The sequence below is a fragment of the Gastrolobium bilobum genome, unplaced genomic scaffold, assembly GCF_033153095.1.
Source record: "Gastrolobium bilobum isolate Gb01-03AN ecotype WA unplaced genomic scaffold, APGP_CSIRO_Gbil_v1 utg132830, whole genome shotgun sequence".
Lineage (NCBI taxonomy): Eukaryota > Viridiplantae > Streptophyta > Magnoliopsida > Fabales > Fabaceae > Gastrolobium > Gastrolobium bilobum.
Window position 1 is genome coordinate 25,825 of NW_026899227.1, and position 20,681 is coordinate 46,505.

The 20,681-nt window shown below is 35.6% G+C and overlaps 1 protein-coding gene across 1 annotated transcript; it reads right to left on the reverse strand.

Moving 5' to 3' along the window:
- Positions 1-1,315: 1,315 nt before the first annotated feature.
- Positions 1,316-11,621, reverse strand: LOC133288611 (chloroplast envelope quinone oxidoreductase homolog). The gene is made up of 4 exons (XM_061486412.1): positions 11,559-11,621; positions 9,382-9,523; positions 3,256-3,347; positions 1,316-2,169 (listed from the first exon to the last, which is right to left on the reverse strand). The coding sequence occupies exons 1-4, from the start codon at positions 11,619-11,621 to the stop codon at positions 1,480-1,482; spliced, it is 987 nt and encodes a 328-aa protein (XP_061342396.1). The 3' UTR covers positions 1,316-1,479.
- Positions 11,622-20,681: the final 9,060 nt, after the last annotated feature.

Genomic DNA, 20,681 nt, shown 5'->3' on the forward strand with positions numbered 1-20,681 from the left:
ATCAAATTACACTTTTCAAGGGTTTTTTATTTTTTATTTTATTTATTCAACTTGCCAACTTTAAGCTGACCCTAATTTCAGAGAGCAAACTATGACTTTCTTTAATTAACTCTCGGATAAGAAACATAATCGTTTTCTTAGCGTATCAACTGAGTGTTAGGAACAAGAATTGTGAGTAAGCTAATCAGCTCAGCGAGCTCATCATTAGGTAAAACTCGCAAAGAATAACACATTATTGACTAGACAATATCGTTTTTTTTAATTGATAGTAAATTAAAATTAAAACATTTTACTTAAAGTTTTAGCAGTTTAGTTAGTTGGGTTCGCTTTTTCTACCGTCAATAAATACATTGAGCTTAAAACGACGGCGGAAATCAAGATATTTTTGTAATTATAATTTATTTCAGGATTATAATAGTCTTTTTCATTATAGTTTTTTAATTTTTCAACCCAAAACGATATCGTTTTGAGAGCAAATATAGATAACTTATCTACATTCACTGTAGAAACGTTAAAGCCTTAGTTATAATACTTTAAAGATAAAAATCATTTATCATTCAATCGTGTGAAGAGTTTAATATTTCGTAAAATTGTTATAATAGTCAAAGGTTTTAAAAAGATTACTAAGCCATTAGAATTAGTTTCATTTATATTTGAGAATGCTAGTATATGTTCAAGTGTGTTTGACTGGGTCACATAAGTTGTGTACTTCACCTTGGACAAACCAAAAAATTTAGGAAAGGAAAAGTTGCTGAATGATGTGTCACTGGGGATTTCATCAAGAACAATTGAACCTGAGACCTTTGTGCTGACGCAAATCAATCCTATCAATTATAAACCAACTTTGATTAGCTTAGTTATACTTCACTTGATTTATCAATATAAACACTTAAAACACAGCCTAACTAAAATCAAATTAGTGCATCCTTTCCGGAACAATATTTCTCCATCTTTGTCTACTCTCTCATAACTCATAAGAATCTCTCTCTTGATTACTTTCTATATCCTGTGTGTTTTTAAGGCAAGGAAAATTTGAGCAACTTTATTGCATGTGTACCATTTTTACACACTTCACATTTCCAAGGAAGGAGTCCTTTTTATCCAACTTTGTGGTTTGGAGTGAACTTCAAGTTGAAACCACATAAAAATATTTAGTACTAGATCAAGCAGTTAACTTCTGAACTGCATGCCACTTGAAATCATTCCTTTTTGAAACAAAAGTCACATATTTAAAGTACCAACAACATAAATCCAATCATCGTCTATGATATACACAGTACATAATATCAGTGAAGCCTCAACTTTTATTCCCAATAAAATGAGATCCATTCATTTGTTGTTAGTTTCTAGGGACACAACAAATGATACGTGACTCATGTCATACCAATGTAAAACTACAAGGCATTCCTGAATTATTTCATATAATGAAGTGTACAACTTTACAGAGTTTATGGAGCAGTATTATTATGTAATTAATATCTAGAACTCAATAATTATCTTCCCAGTAGCATGACCATCAATACTCTTAGCCCAGGCATCTTCAGCCTTGTTTAAAGGATATTTGGAGTCTATAACTGTTTTAAGCTTTCCTTCCTTGACCAAATCAACAAGATATTGAAGGCTCTTACTCATTGGACTTAAAAACACAGGCACAAGTTGCTTTTTGGAGAAGGTAAGTTTCTTCAAAGCAACTGTCACCATGGAACGAAAGGTAGGAGATATGTCTATAACCTTTCCATTCTTGCTCAAGTTAGGCTCAAAGGTGGACCAAGGAATTCCAACTGCACAGTGGATCACTGCATCATATTTCTTACCAGATGGACTCTTCAAAGCAATACCATCTGGGGTCTTATAGTCAAGTACCTCATCAGCCCCTAAACTTTTGACCAATTCAATGTTGCGAGCTCCACATGTGGCTGTTACATGAGTGTTTCCCAGCTTTGCCAGTTGAATTGCATAGAGACCTACACCACCTGATGCAGCAGTGATCAAGATGTTTTTCCTTTCACCACTTCCATCAAGTTTGATCCCTATGGATTCGGTGATTGCCTGGAGAGCTGTCTGACCAGCAACAGGTAAGCCAACACATTCAGATGCCGAGATTTCTGATGGTCTCAAAGCAGTGACACTCTCCTTAGCAACAGCAAACTCAGCTAGTCCTCCACCAGTCTACCATAATAAAATTTCATGAATTATAAAACAACACTTTTAAGAGTGCGAGCATGGAACAGTGGTAAAACTATTCCTTTGTGACTGAAAAATCACATGTTTAAATCCGGGAAACAGCTTCTTTGCAATTATGCAAGTGTAAGGCTGCATACAAGTATTGGTCTCACCCCATCCTCGTTAGTCGGGGTTTAATGGAGAGTGGTTTGATATAAAAACAAGACTTTTCTTTGATAAATTGCAAGCCATAGCTGAACAAGTATTAGGAAAGACTTATATTACTCATAAAAACTTAAAAAGTATTTAACCCATCCAAGTTGTACTCTGATACATTCATAACATCTTTGTATCATTTCTTGAAGTGTAGTAAAGTCAAATGCAGGAATCAGATAACTTAAATACACATGTATTAGGATTTTTGTTTCCTGTTTATAATTTAAAAATAAAAGAAGAAATAGACCATAGACAAAAGAAACATAGTAATTAGTGATGTAGAGTGTTTGCGTAGATTTAAATTGGGATAACTTGTGCGATAAACTATTTTTAGTCTCAAAATGCCAGAATCCAACTTATATGTAAGGATCCCAGATTGGTTGTATAGGCAATTAGTGTGGGATTTATAAAAGCCTTAAGCCCTTCTACCCTTTGAGCTAGATTTTGGGATGGTGATCTCAAAGGTCCCCTACAATGGTGGAAGGGCTCAAGGCTTTATAAACTCCACACTATTTGCCTATACAACCAAAATGGGATCGCTACATTATACATTATGTTCACAGATCATTTATGATAAACACCACCATCAATTACTTAATTAATAGAAGTAACAAGTAAAATAAGATCAAATGCAATTTTTAGATCACTAAATATGTTCATGCACAATAAGATACAAGAAATAATTAGTACGGAACTAATAATAGAAAGTTTTGGATAAATGAAATATGATAATTTCGGACTTGAACAAAGACTAAAATGCTAATTAAAGGAAAATTTGAAAGATTTCAGAACAAAGCATAAGATTTAAAATTCCCTAAGAATTCTCTTTTACAATAAAATCTTCAAAGATATGATCTATTAATAGAAAAGACTTACATTGGGGTCAACATGGCCTACAACTTTGTCACCAGGTTTGAACTTTTTGACAACTTGACCAACCTCCATGACCTCTCCTGCTATATCACCGCCTATTACAAAAGGTAGTATTTTCAGCATGAGGCTCTAGAAAGATTTGGAACACATAAGATAAATTAAAAATGTAAATGATTTGGCAGGCTCAAGTTGTAAACTACATTGAAATTAAAATCCAGTTTCAACAAAGGAAAAGACTAAAATATCAAGTTAAACTAATACAATTTAATTGATTTAAAAATAGTTTCGTATGCTCTTGATTCCATATCATTTGATGGATATGCAATAGCAGAGAGATTTAAGATTGCAAATTTATATAACTAAGAAAATCGACTGCATGAGTACATGTTTTGATTTAGCTGTCATATATTGCAAAAAAGTAGTAATGGACTATGAGATCAGAAAGGACCCGTTATGGGCACTATGAGTACCAGGTGGTTCCTTTTGGACTCATCAATGCTCCAGCGATGTTCATAAATTACATGAATAAGATCTTTAAACCTTTTTTGGATCAATTTGTTGTTGTTGTATTCCTCGATGACATCTTGATCTACAAGGTAACAATGAAGAATGTGTATCCTCTCCGTAGGAAAGATGATTTGATGGATCAGTTTAGGGGTGCGCGAGTGTTTTCTAAGATAGATCTGAGGTTGGGATATCACCAGATTCAGATTCGAACTGAGGATATTCTGAAAATCGCCTTCGGAACCTGTTATGGGCACTATGAGTACCGGGTTGTTCTTTTCGGACTCATCAATGCTCCAGCGGTGTTCATGGATTACATAAACAAGATCTTTAAACCTTTTTGGATCAATTTGTTGTTGTATTGCCTCTTACTCGCCTTACTAGAAAGGGAACACCTTTTGTGAGGGTACAAAAGTGTGAAGACTGTTATCAAGAGTTGATGCAGTGGTTGACCTCTGCTCCTATACTAACCATCGCAGATCCCTTAGGGAAATTTAAGGTATTCAGTGACACTTCCTACAAGGGGTTGGGTTGGTTTTTGATGCAGGATCGGAAGGTGATAGCCTATGCGTCCCGCCAGTTGAAGGTGCATGAGGAAAACTACCCCACTCACGACTTGGAGTTGGCAGCATCGTCTTTCCCCTGAAGATGTGGCAGCATTATCTGTATGGGGCAAAGTTTGAGGTCTATAGTGACCACAAGAGCTTGAAGTACCTTTTTTATCAGAAAACGCTCAACTTGAGACAGAGAAGATGGCATGAGTTCCTCAAAGATTATGAGTTCGAACTCAAGTACCATCCTGGAAAGGCGATTGTGGTGGCTGATGCCTTGAGCAGAAAGTCACTACATATCTCGTAGCTGAGAGAGTGGGAATTGTTTGAGAGATTCAGTGACATGAGTTTATCCCTGAACATCGTGAGTCATGATTTATAGGTGAGTACGACTCGCGGAGAGAATGAGCTAATCGACCTGATTCAAGAGGCTACACAGAGAGATCCCCATTTGGTAGTCTTGTTGGAACAACAGGACATCTTCCGAGAGGACGATGACCTATTGAGGTACCAGGGCAGGATCGTGGTGCTTGTTAAGTGTCAATTATATCATGTCTTTAGGACCAAAAGTATACTAAATAGTGTCGAAGACATGGTAAATATTATTAGATGTAAAAGACTTTTAGAGTTTTTGTGCTTGGTCAGATACTGATTGAAAAATATATTGGCTTCAGGGAAAAATGTATTGGGAAGCCGGAGGAAGACAAGACTTAAGCCAAGGAAAAGCCAAAGGAGTGTTTTTCATGCTGCAACTTGCTGGGTTGCTCGCTACAGCGAGAAAACATCACAAGACAAATATTTTTAAAGCTTCCTCACTGGCTTGCTCGTTACAACAAGCAATTCAGTGAGCAGTGACACATTTTCAGCATTCTTCTCGCTGGTTTGCTCACTTCAGAGAGCAAATGCAGCGAGCATCTCGTAAAGAAAGGCTCATAGATCTTTTTATAAAAAAGGAAGAAATAGAGCTATCGGTATGCAGTTTTCTGCGACATGGAGAGGGGGAAAGCTTTGTTCCTAGACTGGGAAGTCGAGGAGAGGGTCAAAGATTCACCGTGGAGATCGACATCTAAGTTCTTTTTATTGCTTTTATTAGTTTTTCATCTACTGTCTTAGGTTTCCGACTATATCAGGTTAAGTTTTCTGGTAGTTAGGGCTACATGGAACTTTTTGAATCTTAATTGTATTTACTCTTTCCTTTCAATTTAATATTCAATCTTTCATGTTGTGCAATTATTCTGCATTTCATTCTTAATTCTTTTGTGAATTGGTCACTCATAAAGGGATACTTGAGTTTTGCATGACAATAGGGATGCTGGTGTGAAATTCTGATCTGAATAATTGCTAGGTTTTGTTTGATCTAGGGATAGACTGATGAAACCTATGATTTTGTTTGTTCATCGCTCTTAATGCTTGCCCTAGGCGAAATCACTAACGGATTAAGATTCTTAATAGGTCAAAGAATTGAAATACTAAGGGATTGGGTTTTGATTAATCTATAATGAATTATCAACAACATCAGTTTGAATATTGATTGAGGGAAATGGTAGATTGATTAGGAGAAAATTGGGAAAATTAAAACCCTAGCTACGCTTTTGAATTATTGATTTTTATTTTAAGTGTCAATTTGAGTTCTTGATTTTGTTCTTTATAATTGTTTGGTAGTTTCAATTTCTAGTTTTATATTTCAATCATTTTTATAAAAATCATTCTGGTTGATCCAACTTTGGTAGAGTAGTGACAATAGTGCTTGATATATAAATTCTCGTGGGAACGATATATTACTCATCTCTTTATTACTTGTACAACCGGTATACTTGTCGTGATCGCAATAGTACCTAAAGGTGAGCTAATTTTGGAGATGTTAGACACGGCTCATAAGGGGCAATTTACTATTCATCCCGATGCTACAAAGATGTGTAGAGACTTGCGGCAGCATTTGTGGTGGTTAGGCATGAAGAAAGATGTGGCTGAGTATGTTGCTCGATGTCTCACCTGTCAGAAGGTGAAAATTGAACACCAGAAACCTGCAGGGTTATTGCAACCCTTAGAAATCCCTGAGTGGAAGTGGGATTCCAGTTTCATAGACTTCGTGATTTGTCTTCCCAGGACTTCTTCTGGTCATGATGCTATCCGGGTAGCGGTGGATCGATTGACCAAGACTGCGCACTTCTTGCAAGTCAAGACCAACTTTACCGAGGAGAAACTTGTACACCTCTACGTACGGGAGACAGTTCGACTGTACGGAGTGCCTTCGAGCATAGTGAGTGATAAGGACCCCAAATTCTCTTCTAGATTCTAGGGAGCCCTATAGGAGGCGTTTGACACTCAGTTGAAGTTGAGCACTGCCTTCTATCCTCAAACGGATGGCCAGGAGGAGAGGATGATCCAAACCCTGAAAAACATGCTTCGGGCTTGTGTGCTTGAGCAATGGGTAGTTGGGATAGGTACAATCCACTTGTGGAGTTTGCCTATAACAACAACTTCCATTCTAGCCTTGACATGGTCCCATATGAGGTCTTTTATGGTAGGAGATGCAAGTCGCTGTCGAGGTTGGCGAGAGGCAGGTGTTGGGGCTAGAGTTAGTCGAGTAGACGTCTGGACAGATTCAAGTAATAGAGAAAGATTAGCTATAGCTCAGAACAAACAAAAGAGTTATTATGATAATAGGCACATGCCTTTGAGTTTCGAGGAAGGATAACAAATCTTCTGGAGAGTCACTCCGACTATAGGTTTGGGCAGAGCCCTTGGAGTCAGGAAACTCAGTCCCAGGTACCTTGCTCCCTTCCGAATCCTTTATCGAGTCAGGCCTATCGCTTATCGGCTTACTCTTCCACCTTCTCTATCCAACCTTGATGATGTCTTTCATGTTTCCCAATTGAGAATATATCCTTCTGATCCTTCTCATGTCATCTACCCGGAGTCGGTACAAGTCTGTGAAAACCTGACCATTCTCACTAGACCCATACGGATCATAGACCAAGATACCAGGCAGTAGAGAAACAAGATATTTCCACTGGTCAAGGTCTAATGGGAAGGACGTTTACCTAAGGAGGCCACTTGGGAGAGAGAGTATCGACTACAACAACATCTATAACTCTTTCAGCATGTACGCTTTTGAATTTTGAGGGCAAAATTCTTTAAGGGGGGAGTAGTGTAATACCCTTCATTTCAAATTTATAATTTATGAGAAAGAGAATAAGTAAAATATAAATTTATAAATAGATAGTTATAAAAAAAATTATAAGTAAAAGGGGGCTTCTTAGACCAAATAATTTTTCCCTCCCCTACACTCTTTCTCCTCTATACGTTTTCCTTCCACCCACTAACTCCCATCTCTCCTATACCTCACCTCCCACTTCCTTACTGTTATATGCAAATTCATCTCTCCAACCTCTGAATTTTGTGTAACTAAGGTCTCTATCAAGAAATCATCACTCCATCTTCCTACTAGAGGCTAAACACTCATAACTACCATTTCCTAAATTTAGTGACTCTGGGAATTTAGCAAAGAAGAAAGAATCTGAAGCAAGGGCAGGAATAAGTGTAGCATTACACTTCAAAGGTAACAACTTTGTGGAGCTAAGGATACAACCCCAAGCCTACCCGTTCACAAAGGTTTCAAGAGAGGTAAGTTATGATAGGTCCTTCCTAGCTTCTGCCATGGATCTGAAAATATGTTGTATCAATTGCATGTGTATTAAACTGGTAAAAACAGAATGGTGGGAAGGGTACTAAACAAAAATTCGTCAATTGCTCCAGTTTTATTATGTTACAAACTTGCATGTGGATATCTTGGGATCAAATTGGGTAGAAAATGGTAACCTAGGTCCTTAGGTGTTGTGATGTTTTTAACCTGAAATATGATATGAACTTTATGTAAATACTTTAGTACAAAATGATAATTTTGAGTGTGATTGTCTAAGTATTTATTTTTTGGTCGATTCACATCCTATTGTTCCCAGGTATTCTGATATCTCAGGGGAATTATCCAGAAAATCTGGGCCTTGTATACGGATATACATGGAGCACGTATCCGGATATACGATGTGAAATACCCAGATATAGAAGGCCGAAAATGACTAATTTAATTTGATGAATCTAAAGATGAAACTCTATTATATCACAATTGTGTTAATGGATAGGTATGAATGTACTTTTCACTTGTTCCATTGTGGGAATGCTTATAAATAGCTGTAATAAAGATTAATTACCTTTACACATGCACTAAAATTGTGAATTTTTCACTTGTGCCATATTCTACAACTTGAGGAATATGATAGTTGGCAGTGTGAGGGACGCCTCACATTATTTTGAACTCAAATATATGCATAGGTCAACTAGTTGCACACATAGTGTTAAGGTGAAGTTGGTTTGAACCGTATAGCAGTGATGTCATACTATTACTAATCTTGATGTTATGGTTCATTGAAAGTTCGACATATACTCATTGATTTAATGTGCAGAATATTTTATCAAGTGTTACAACCTTATTTCTGCCTTGGATGAGTGGTAAGAAGAGGGATAGAACCTCTTATAACTTATTAAGAAAATTCTCACCCCTTATGGGATCATGTGGCATGTCTGAAGATCCAAGAGGATAGTCCTAAGCTGCGGTGAATTTCTATGATATGATTGCTGTATTTTGATTAGATGTTTCTATGTACTACTTTTTGGTGGCCTTAGAATTTTCAAGGGACATTCTGTTGTGAATTTTAAACTATTCGGGCCTGTAATTAATTTATCTATGAACTTGATGAACGTGGTGGTATGATTTGGTGTTGTTTTACTTTAGGTGAATGAAATACAATCGTTCTCATTCTGATTATTGGGTATAATCCTCTTTGCTGGAGAGGGGTGTTACACATAAGATCATCGCCTATAAATTTTATACATTTAAGAAGAGACGGATATTCATCAGATTCTTGTCAAAGACAACTGCTTGAAATTATTATTATAAGAACTTGCTGTTAATTTCTAAAGGTGAAGATGCCAATGTTTAAACATAAAATACTAAAATCTCTTTGGCATAAATGAAAATACACAAAAATAGCGAGAGAAAAGGAAAGAAAGCTACATGGTATAAATGGGAATTTGCGAGGCAAAAGTGGCCACACCATGCCTTTTTGTACTTTCCAATCGAATGGATTTATGCTAGCTGCTTCCAATTTGATTAAAACCTCATCTTTACTGGGAGTGGGTAAAGGAACTTCAACATGCTGCAATAAGTATAGATTCTAATTAAATAGCATTTGTAATTTACAAATATTCTTTATGTCATTGATGCTTCCTAATCAAATAAAATGCATTTTGATTGACTTTTTTCTTAGACAAACACGAAGGGCACACAGATAAAGATGCCAGAATTATTGTTATAGATATTAGCTTCATATGATATTAGCACAAAAGTCTATTCTGTAGCTCCCTTTTTATCCTCAATAAAATAAGGGAGTTTATTAGAAAAAGGTATAAGTCTCCTCTTCCAAAGAAGTCATCATTCATATACTTCTTTTGACCAGTTACTAGAGAGAAGCACAACATGCTTGTCCAACGAAAATCGTATAATCCACTAAATTTTAATAATAATGTATGTAATACAAGTACAAAGAAGTTTTCCCTTTTGAAAAAGATTGAGGAAGTCAGATTTAGGTTAGTAGAGCAAATTCTTATTAGATTACTTTGGACTCCAATTAAATGTCATAGTTTCAGTCACCATATATTTTTGTATGGGAAGAAAATGTTAGGCAAATCCCAATGCACAAGGCTTTCCAGCTTTGCGAGGGTAGAGGGGAGGTTCGATTTTATGCAACGTTGTCCCTCTAATTTTTAAGAAGAGATAGGAAGAAATTTTTTGACTAGGCCAAAAACAATGGTTTCTTTAATTATATATCCTTAATATACGTTAACAAAGAAGAGAAGGTATATGGAGGAGGTTAAACCTATAATAATGCTCTCATAATTTAACAGAAGATAGGATTGAGAGAAATCAAGGTCCTTTCTATAAGAGAGAGAGAGACTACTAACTAAAAACACCACCAATTCTTAACACACGCGACAAGATGTAATTCTCAATTTATAAATCTAATCATGGTTGATAGATTTTGGCGACAATTTGATACATGAAGCCATTCTCTCTTAAGACACAATTGAAGTTATCTCAACAACAACAATATCAATGTTCGGATAACACATAAATTGTCAACTGTAAAGAACCAATTCAACCCAAAAGCTTAAGCTATTAGGTAAGGCTACATTAGGTGGACAATGCACAGGCCCACCTATCTGTGCGAAGAAAGAAATTCCACTAGAAAGAAAGTGGGGGGTGAGGATTGAACCCGGTACACCAAGGCTCTGATACCATGTAAAGAACCAATTCAACCCAAAAGTTTAAGCTATTGGGTGAGGTTACATTAATGATTTTATATATCTCAACATCAATTTTTCTTTTCTTCCTACATACATTTGTTCTGTAAGTAATTAACCAAAGCATCCTAAGAGCCACCCAAATCTTCCACCATTACACAACATGATTATTGGAACCAATCAGTGGTTGCCTATTCTCATTCACACTATGTAAATCTTCACTCTCAAAGAATTCATGCAACACAAAAGTTTAAAAACAGAAAAAGAACAGTTTAGACATTTTCCATTTAAGAATTGAACAGCTTGTGTTTGTAGAGCCACTGATGTATCCCTCAAGGGATATATTATGTCAATCTTGGGGCACTTTTAATAGCAATGGTACGGAACAAGACTCTATTAGAGTTCCCTAGGTGTTATATCTCAAAGGGGGAAGTTTGTAAATGGTTATGGTAATTCTATATTTTGTAGAGTAACAACTCATGAATAGAATATATGATATCCCTTCAATAGAAGAAAAAAGTATTTAGAGAGCCAAGGTCACTCTCCAAAAGAGAATGAGGAGTGGGGGACAAGAGTTGTACCACCACATGGAAAAATTTAATATGTTTCAGGCCCACTACTTATTCCGTGATTTCTTTGTCATAAATGTAAAATTTTCATCCATTTCTATTCCTTATTCAGACCCACTATGGAATGCTCTCTGGAAGGTTCAAGAGGTGGGCTATTGATATTGAGTCTAACTTGCTGGGCCTAAATGACATGCCAGAACAAGAATACAAGAATTAAGGAACTAAGGAAAAATAAAAAAAAAACCACTTAGAGGGAAGAATTGAAAGAAAAATTTTAATCCCAAAAAACTGCAGTAATAAGAATGATATGAAGTTGAAAAACCTTTAAGGCAGCAGGGCCTCCACCATAGCCATTATACTGAACAGCATGCATGAGCTTCCCCATATCCACGGCACTCGGCAAGAAACTAGAAAGGAGAGTGTTAAGAATGTGTCCTAGTGTGTAAGACAAAATAGACTAGAATTTATAGAAAAACAGAGAAACATACATGTGTGGTTAGTCATGACACGAGCAGTGACATCGGATATCGACTTATGGTTGTTGGAACAAGGAAGATCTTTACGACGCCAAGCACTTCACATGACGTGATCAACTGTTCCAGAAGAAACATTAATCACTTATTCCCTTTATTAATGTGATAAAAAGTAATTTATTAATTATTCCCTTTATTAATGTGAAAAAACTAAAAAGAAATTTATTTACATTAATTATTAAGGAAATAGTACTCAGATATCACTAAATAGTAATTTATTTGAAACATATAAATGTTTATTTTTAAAGTTGTTTGTATGTTTAATTATTCACTTGACTTATTAACTTTACACTCTAATTTTTTTTATCATTTACATTTTAGATTTTAATTTTTACTTTATTTTTAAAATTTAAGACCATCTAAAATCTGATTTTATAAATAAAAATATATCACAAACATCTTTCGATTTAATTCCTTTTTTGTTTTCAACAATTTCAAGTTTTAGTCTCTCACAAATATTTAAATTTGCAAAATGAATATTTTTTTTTTCATCTTCAACCTCTTATTCTCATATTTACATAACAAAATAGAAGGCTTATATAATTTTAGAAGAATATAATTTCTCCTGTTAAGAGGAATTGTGAATTGTGTATGCAGGAGACACAATTCTTCTCCAGGAGAAATGTATTACTTAATTATATGCGTAAAAAAATTAGAATTTTCCCGAAAGGTTTCAAAGTCACATTCTCTGACTAGTTTGTATAACAACTGCAAGTTTTGAAGACTTCATGTTAGATGGATACTTATAAGTTACAACTAGTCTGATACATGATTTGTACCAATTCAACTTCATATACGTATTACTGAGGAAAATATATGTTTACTTGTCCAATATGGATCTATAATCCAATCGGTGATTGCACCAAGATAATATGACGAACGTGTGGTTAATAATGACCGGTGTTTAAAAACCCGACCCGGCCGAGGTCAGGAGTTATAGAGTCACGAGTTCAATAGGGGGTCACGGGATCACTACGCTGACCCGATTATATATATATATATATATATCTTATATAAAAATATATAAAATCGGGTCAGCGTAGTGATCCCGTGACCCCCTATTGAACTCGTGACTCTATAACCCCTGACTTCGGCCGGGTCAGGTTTTTAAACTATATATATATATATATATATATATATATATATATATATATATATCTTATATAAAAATATTAAAAAACAAACCACCAATCATTCAAAATTCAAAATATACTTAACATAATTAACCAATTACAACCACAAGTCAATATTACACAACCTAATCAAAGTATTAAGATACCAAAGTACAAAACTCATATTCTAATGGGATCACTACGCTGACCCGGTTCTGCCTCTTTTGAGAAAGTCTCTGACAAAGAAAAATTTAAAGGAAGTAAGAATGGATTTTTGTTTTCCATCGACGACCATAAGGATATCATTTGAATGGGTAAAATTCTTATCTTTTCTAGAAAATTTACGGCAGTGAGGTGAAGATTGAAAACATATAGGTCACTAGGAGAGAAGAGAACGATTAGATTTAGGTTTTCAAAGATTTTTTTTTTAATAAAACAATGTTATTTCATGGAATTAAAAAAAAAAAATATGCAGTGACCGTCTTTGACCCCTCTGACCCGGGAGTCACTAAAACCCTGCCAGGTTTTGGGAGTCGGAGGGGTCGATATGCATATAGGATCCAACTTGTAACCCCAACCCTCAGAGAAAAGGAGTCAGGGTTGACCCGGGTCAACTCGAAAAGTGAGGCGGGATTTTAAAACACTGATAATGACACGCGCATTGACATCAGTTATCGTTGTTGAAACGATGAAAATATTTATGACACCAAGCACTTGATCACATTATTTATTTTTATTATGTTTTTGCTTTTTCTTTATAAATTTTTTTTCTGTCACATTTACTTAAAAATGACTGGGACTCATTAATTTTTTTTTCTCTTCTCTATAATGGCATTCACTCACTTAACAGAAAAACTTTTTCTGCAACAAAAACATTAAACTCATTTATTAAAGAGTTTAATATTTCTTCAAGCAAAAATGAGATAATTCATCTCCTATATATATGGGTGAGTCTTTTTTTTCCTCATACGGTCTCACCTACTTTCACGAGGGTGAACAACGGTTCCAGAAAAAACATTAATCACTTATTCCATTTATTAAATATGATAAATAGTAATTTATTTACATTAATTAGTAAGGAAATAGTACTCAGATAGCAATAAAATTGGCTACAGACAAAAGAAGGAAATCCCACGTCGCCCATGTTATTAAAAAATTTGAACATATAAATGTTTATTTTTGGCATTCATTATCTCTCATATAATTATCTCCTACACACGTATAAAGTGTGTGAGATCAATATATTTTTTTCTTTTTTATTTTCATATTAGCCCATCATACTTTCATATGTGTATAAGAGATATTTTATTTCTTACAACATGAAAAACATCATACCCTTATTTTTAAAGTTGTTTGCACGTTTAATTATTCACTTGAATTAACTTTCTCTCTAATTTTTTTTATCATTAACATTTTATTTAATGTATCTTCTCTATGTCTATCTAAATTTTAATTTTTAATTTTTTCTTTTAATTTAAGACCCTCTAAAATTTGATTTTATAAATAAAAATTTATCAAAAACATCTTTCCATTCATTTTTTTGAACAATTTCATGTTTTAGTCTCTCACAAATATTCAAATTTGCAAAACGAATATTTCTTTTTCTTCATCTTCAACCTCTTATTCTCATATTTACATAACAAAATAGAAGGCTCATATAATTTTAAAAGGCGTTTAAGTTGATTATAATGAAAAAAACCCATTAAAAATAAATGATTTCATAATAAATTACAAAATATATTTTAACTTTACTTTAATTATTATTTATACTATTTGATTTATTTTAGTAAAGTAACAAGAGACGAAAAGCACATTGAATGAATTCATATATTGAATTGATACATAAGAGTACAATATATAGAAATCTTAATGTGCTTAACCTAGACCTAACATAAATCCAAATGAAATAAGAAAATAAATATTTATAAATACTACAGTTATTCTTTCCAACACTCTCCCTCAAGCTGGAGCATAAATCATAAGCACCAAGTTTTTCACATATATACTCTATTCGAAGATTCCTCAAAGGCTTAGTAAATATATATGCTAATTGATTATTAGAGGATACAAAACTGGTCATAATTTTACCAACGAGGACCTTCTCTCGAACAAAGTAACAATTTATCTCAATATGCTTGGTTCTTTCATGAAATATTGGATTGGAAGAAATATGCAATGCTGCTTGGTTATCACAAATGAGAGTTCGTGGTCCAGTGTCTCCAAACTTGAGCTCCTTAAGAAGCCAAATGAGCTCGCAAGTAGTAGTAGCCATGGAGTGATATTATACTTTAGCACTTATTTGGAAACTACATTTTGCTTCTTACTTTTCCAAGAAACCAAGTTGCCTCCAACGAAGACATAATATCCAGTAGTAGATCTTTTATCAGTAGGACAGTCGGCCTAATTAGCACCCTTATCATCATATTCAAAGCCTTTTCCTAGAGATGCCTTGATTTACTTAAGAATACGAATGACGACATTCCAGTGTTCTTGATATGGAGAGTAAAGAAACAAACTTACCACATTAACTGCAAATGAAATGTCAGGTCGAGTGACTATGAGGTAGTTCAGTTTTCCAACCAATCTTCTATACCATTTAGGACCTGAAAAGGGCTCCCCCTAATTTGGTAGATGCTTGACACTTGAATCCATAGGGGTATCAACAAACTTAGAATTTAACAAAGTAGTCTCTTCAAGAATATCCAGAGCATATTTCCTCTAAGATACCACAACACCATCTAGATTGGGCCACTTCGATTACCAAGAAATATCAAAGTTTTCCAAGATCATTGGTCTGAAACCTATGACACAAATGTTACTTCAACTGAGTAATCCCATGATTATTACTACCTGCGATGACAATATCATCCACATACACCACAAGTAGATAGACCTGGAAGCTAAATGATAATAAAAGAGAGAATGATCAGTCTCACTCCAAGTCATACCGAATTGTTGAGCAACACTGCTAAATTTGCCAAAGCATTCTTAATATCAAGTTTATAAAGAGAGCCAGTAACAACCATAGTAATAAAGAGGCAAACAAAAGACATCTTCGCCACAGGGGAAAAAGTGTCACCATAATTCAGTCCAAATACCTGAGTGAAACCCTTTTCCACTGAGTGAGCTTTAAGGTGATCCACTTGACAATCGGGACCAACCTTAACAACATAAATCCAATGACAGCCAACAACAGATTTCCCAAACAGAAAAGGGACTAGATCACAGGTGCCATTGTGATGAAGAACACTCATTTCATCAATCATGGCCTGTCTCCATTCGGAATGTGAAAGTACTTCACTTGTAGTCTTAGGAATAGACACAGAAGACAAAGAGGAAAGACATGCATAATAAGATGGAGAAAGACGATGGTAACTAATATTAACTGTATACTGGCCGGAGGGCGAGTATCATGGGTACCTTTACAAAGAGCAATGGGAAGGTCACTAGCCGAAGGTGGGACCGAAGCTGAGGGAGGAGATGCAGCTGGATGTGAGCCCATATAAACATATGGAGAAACATGTTGTAACTAATCAAGAGAAGAGGTGACCGAAGGAGAGTTATATAAATAGAATGGCAAAGGCAGAATGTATTCAAAGGAGTCGGCAGGAAGAGATGACTGAACATAACCAGAGTCCACAAGAGCATTAGAGGAGCCAAAAAAGGGGAACTGATTCAGAGAAGGAAACATCTGCATAGATAAAGTATCGACGTAGAGTCAGAAAGTAGCAAAAAAAACACATTTATGAGACTTGGGAGCTAATTTATCCAAGCTTGGACTGAGATGATGAGCAAAACACGTAGAACAAAAGGCATGTGGGGTCAAAGGATATAAAGGTTGATAAGGGAACAAAACAGAGTGAGGTAGCTAGTGATGAAGAATAGAAAAGGGCATGCGATTAATGAGATAACATGCAGTGAGAATAATATCACCCTAGAATTTGTAGGGAACATTGCCATCAATTAACAATGCACGAGTAGTCTCAACAAGGTGACAGTTCTTGCTCTCGGCTACACCATTTTGTTAGGGTGTATGAGCACAAGATATTTGATGAAGAATGCCATGAGATGAAATGATTTGCTGAAATTGATGAGATAAATACTTACATGCATTATCACCATGAAAAGTATGGATAGGAATACCAAACTGAGTTTTGATTTCATTATAAATAAGTAAAAATAGAAAATAACTCAAAATGATTTTTCAGTAGAAATAACCAAGTACATGTGGAATAATCATCAATAAATGTAACAAAATACTTAAACTCTAAAATAGAAGGATGACGACTTGGCCCCAAAATATCAGAGTGGACCACAGAAAAAAAAGACAAAGATCGATTACTAAGACGACTTGGGAACGTACTATGAGTATGTTTCCCAAACTGACAAGACTCACAATGTAAATTAGAAAGAGACGATAAATGTGGAACCATCTTTTGAAGTTTGGCAAGACTTGGAAGAACCAAACAAGCATGGATAGTAAGGGGAGAATCCACAGCAGAGCAGGCTGAAGAAGAAGGAAAATTTTGATAGAAGCCATAAGACTCACATCCTTTGGTAATCTCCTTCCCCGAACTCTGGTCTTGCAAAATGACAAAAATTTTAGTAAAGGAAACCACACAATCAATGGATTTGGTCAAATAGCTAATGGAAAGTTAGTTAAAAGAAGAATCTGGAACATAGAGAACATGATCCAGAGATAAATTGGGGAAGAGAAGAACTGTAACGATCCCATGGGATTTGACCAAAGACCCATTGGCTATAGTAATAGGAGGAAACGAACCAGTGGTACAAAGAGAGGTGAATAAGGACTTATTACCATAAATGTGATCAGAAGCCCCAGAATCAAGGGTCCAAGGGCCTAGAGATTGTAATTGAGATATCCCAGCAAAAGAATTATCATTTGGAGCAATGGAGGCAATAATACCATATGCTTGCTTCTCAGACCACCAAGTCACGAATTTATTAAGAAGAGCTGTAGGAGGTTATGTTGTAGAAGGTATCCCTAAAGGAGTGGACTCCGACTTGGGGCCAACCGGAGACCTTAAAACAGAAGAGGTAGAAGATTCCATAATCACCTAAAAGAGAAGAGACCAGAAAATGAGAAAGTTAGATCACAAAACTAATCAGAAGGAGGGTGTAAGAACCTGCACTATTAAATTAGGAATTTAATTAGTTAATTATGAGATAAATGACATAATTCCATAATTGTCCTTAATAATTATGAGAAAGCTTATATAATTATAGAAAGTGGTTAATAATGTTGAAAGTCGCTTTTCTGACGAAAAGTGCAGATACCGATTCTGCTCCACGGTATAAGTGCGTACCGATGAAGTATCCTAGAAAATTATAATAGGTATGGGAATATTCCTAGAATAATATTTAGGACTATAATTCAAAGTTTGAAGTCAAAATAATGAGAACTGGTGTCGGGACTGATATCGGCTATGTAAAAGCGCGTACCGGCAAAGTGCTGCGAAAAATAAAATAAAAATATGAAAAATCCAAGAAAAATGGCTAGGTTCAGAATCTCAAGTTTGAGATTAAAATGATTATCATAGCTATTAGTAATAATACAGATGATTAATTAAGTGGACCTATTTATACTTAGTGGCACAAAGTCCTATGTAAGAACCCGCACCGTTAATTAAGGAATTTAATTAATAAATTATGAGAAAATAGGAAATGATTCCATAATTGACCCTAATAATTATTATGAGGCTTTAATAATTATAGTAAGTGATTAAGAATGCTGAAAGTCACTTTTCGGAAGAAAAGTGCAGATACCGGTTCTGCTAGTCGGTATAAATGCGTTCCGAAAAAGTATCCCGGAAAATTATAATAAGTGCATGATAATTAATAGAATTATATGTAGGACTTGTAAAACGTGTTTCAAGTCCAAATAATGAGAACTGGTGCTAGAAACCGGTACTGGCTTTGAAAAGCGCATACCGGAAAGGTGCTCTGAAAATTATAAGAAAAATATGATAATTCTTGTAAAATTGAGTAGGTTAAGAATCCAAAGTTTGGGATTAAAATGCTAAGCGTAGCAATTAAAGTTAATATTGTGTGTTAATTGGGTAAGTGATTATAAATACCCTTATTAAGGGCACATTGCCCTAGAAAACTGACTCATGTGTGAGTGTTAGGAGGCTAGTCAGCTGCTGGTTGCTTGCCTCTGGTTTCTCCTCCATTTGTGAGCCAAGTTGCCACCTTTGCTCCATTTCTTCTCCTCTTTGAGTGAGTAAACACTTGGATGAGTGTCTTGGGAGGTTGAGGTTCCATCTTCTGAGTTGTGGGAGCTGGTTTGAGTCAAGGTTTGGGGCTGAGTTATTGTGTTGGTGTGGTTGGGGCTTTGTGTTGGTTGTGGGAGCTTCAAGGAGTGAACTTTTGTGTGAAAGGATCACTCTTGATCACCATTTTCGTGTGACTTGAAGGTCAGACCAATAGAGGCAGATTTGAGAGCTCCAAGAGCCTTTCTTCCTCTATTTTAAGCCTTGGTATGTTGTACCACCCTTTGATCATGAGTTTTAAGCTTAAAAATGGAACCTTGGTGCATGTAAAGGTTAAAAGATGATAACTTAATGTTGGGGTTGGTCAAACACACCTAGAAATGCATGTTTAAGTGTTAAAAATCGGTAAAAACCCAACCTTGGAAGGATATCTTCACGAAATGCAGTTTCTGCATTCTGCCGTGAAATATCCGGATATGTGCCCTAGAAATATCCGGATATTGGATATCCGGATATCCGGATATTGTATATCCGGGTATCTACAGTGAAATATCCGGATATTGCATATCCGGTTATGGTCCCGAGGAATATCCGAATATTCTGGGATTTCGTAGAACAGTAGCTGTGCTGTGTGCATAGTAGGCTATTGGGGGTTTGTGGACCCTAGATTGATGAAGTTGAACTTCTGTAATTAATGAACTAAGTCAGAATCGTATGATTAAGGGCTTATGGCTTGGTATGGAGCCTTAAGACGTAAAACGTAAAGGAAAGGCGTTGTCTTAATATTGTATGCTTGTGGTGCATTATTATTGATATAGTATTGGTCCATAACAGATTGTGAATCTGCTGTGTTTGGACTTTGAGCTGTGGACTCTTAGCTTTGGGTGTTAGCTTGCAAGGTAAGCTTTCGTGTCCTCGGTTTAGCCATGTTGTGGTTCCACCATGTCCCATGGGGGTGTGGTTATATGCATGCTGTGTTACATGCTTTGGATATTTGAAATGATGTTGAGCTTTATGTGTAATGGCTTTTAATATGCATGTGTTGTTTCATCTTGACGGTAAGCCTGAGTATGTGGCGTCATACAATATGGTGATCCGGGGTGAATGCAAGTGGCGTCTTGCAATGGTGTGGGTATTTGGCGTATATAAATCCTGCATTTCTCTGGCCAGTAGAATAGAATTGACACACATGACATGATTATCTGCTGCATTGCACTATTTTAGAACTGATGATGATAAACTGCTTTTGAACTTATATTGCACATGTAAGTGAGCTTGTGGTGGAAGATCCTTGAGGACCCCTTGTCTTACTGAGATTTCTTGTTTAAAGATCTCACCCCACGTTTGGGGAATGCTTATTTCAGGTTCAGGTAGTATGGTGACTGAGGCCTCTAGCGGCAGAAGGCCAGAGCTTAGCTGATTATGATATTATGCTGTATTGCTGCCATGACTGGATTTGGATGCTGTTTATGTTTTCTGCTATTTATGTTTATGTTGTTGTTGAGACTGATGTTGGGCGTGTTGCCTTATTTGAGTGAGCATGAGAATTGTCCATGACACTTTATGT

Coding starts and splice junctions, on each gene's coding strand:
- LOC133288611 (XM_061486412.1), bottom strand. CDS start 11,621: ATGGGGAAGCTCATGCATGCTGTTCAGTATAATGGCTATGGTGGAGGC. Junction 9,524..11,558: donor GAGGCCCTGCTGCCTTAAAG/GTTTTTCAACTT, acceptor TACTTATTGCAG/CATGTTGAAGTTCCTTTACC. Junction 2,170..3,255: donor TAGGCCATGTTGACCCCAAT/GTAAGTCTTTTC, acceptor TTATTATGGTAG/ACTGGTGGAGGACTAGCTGA.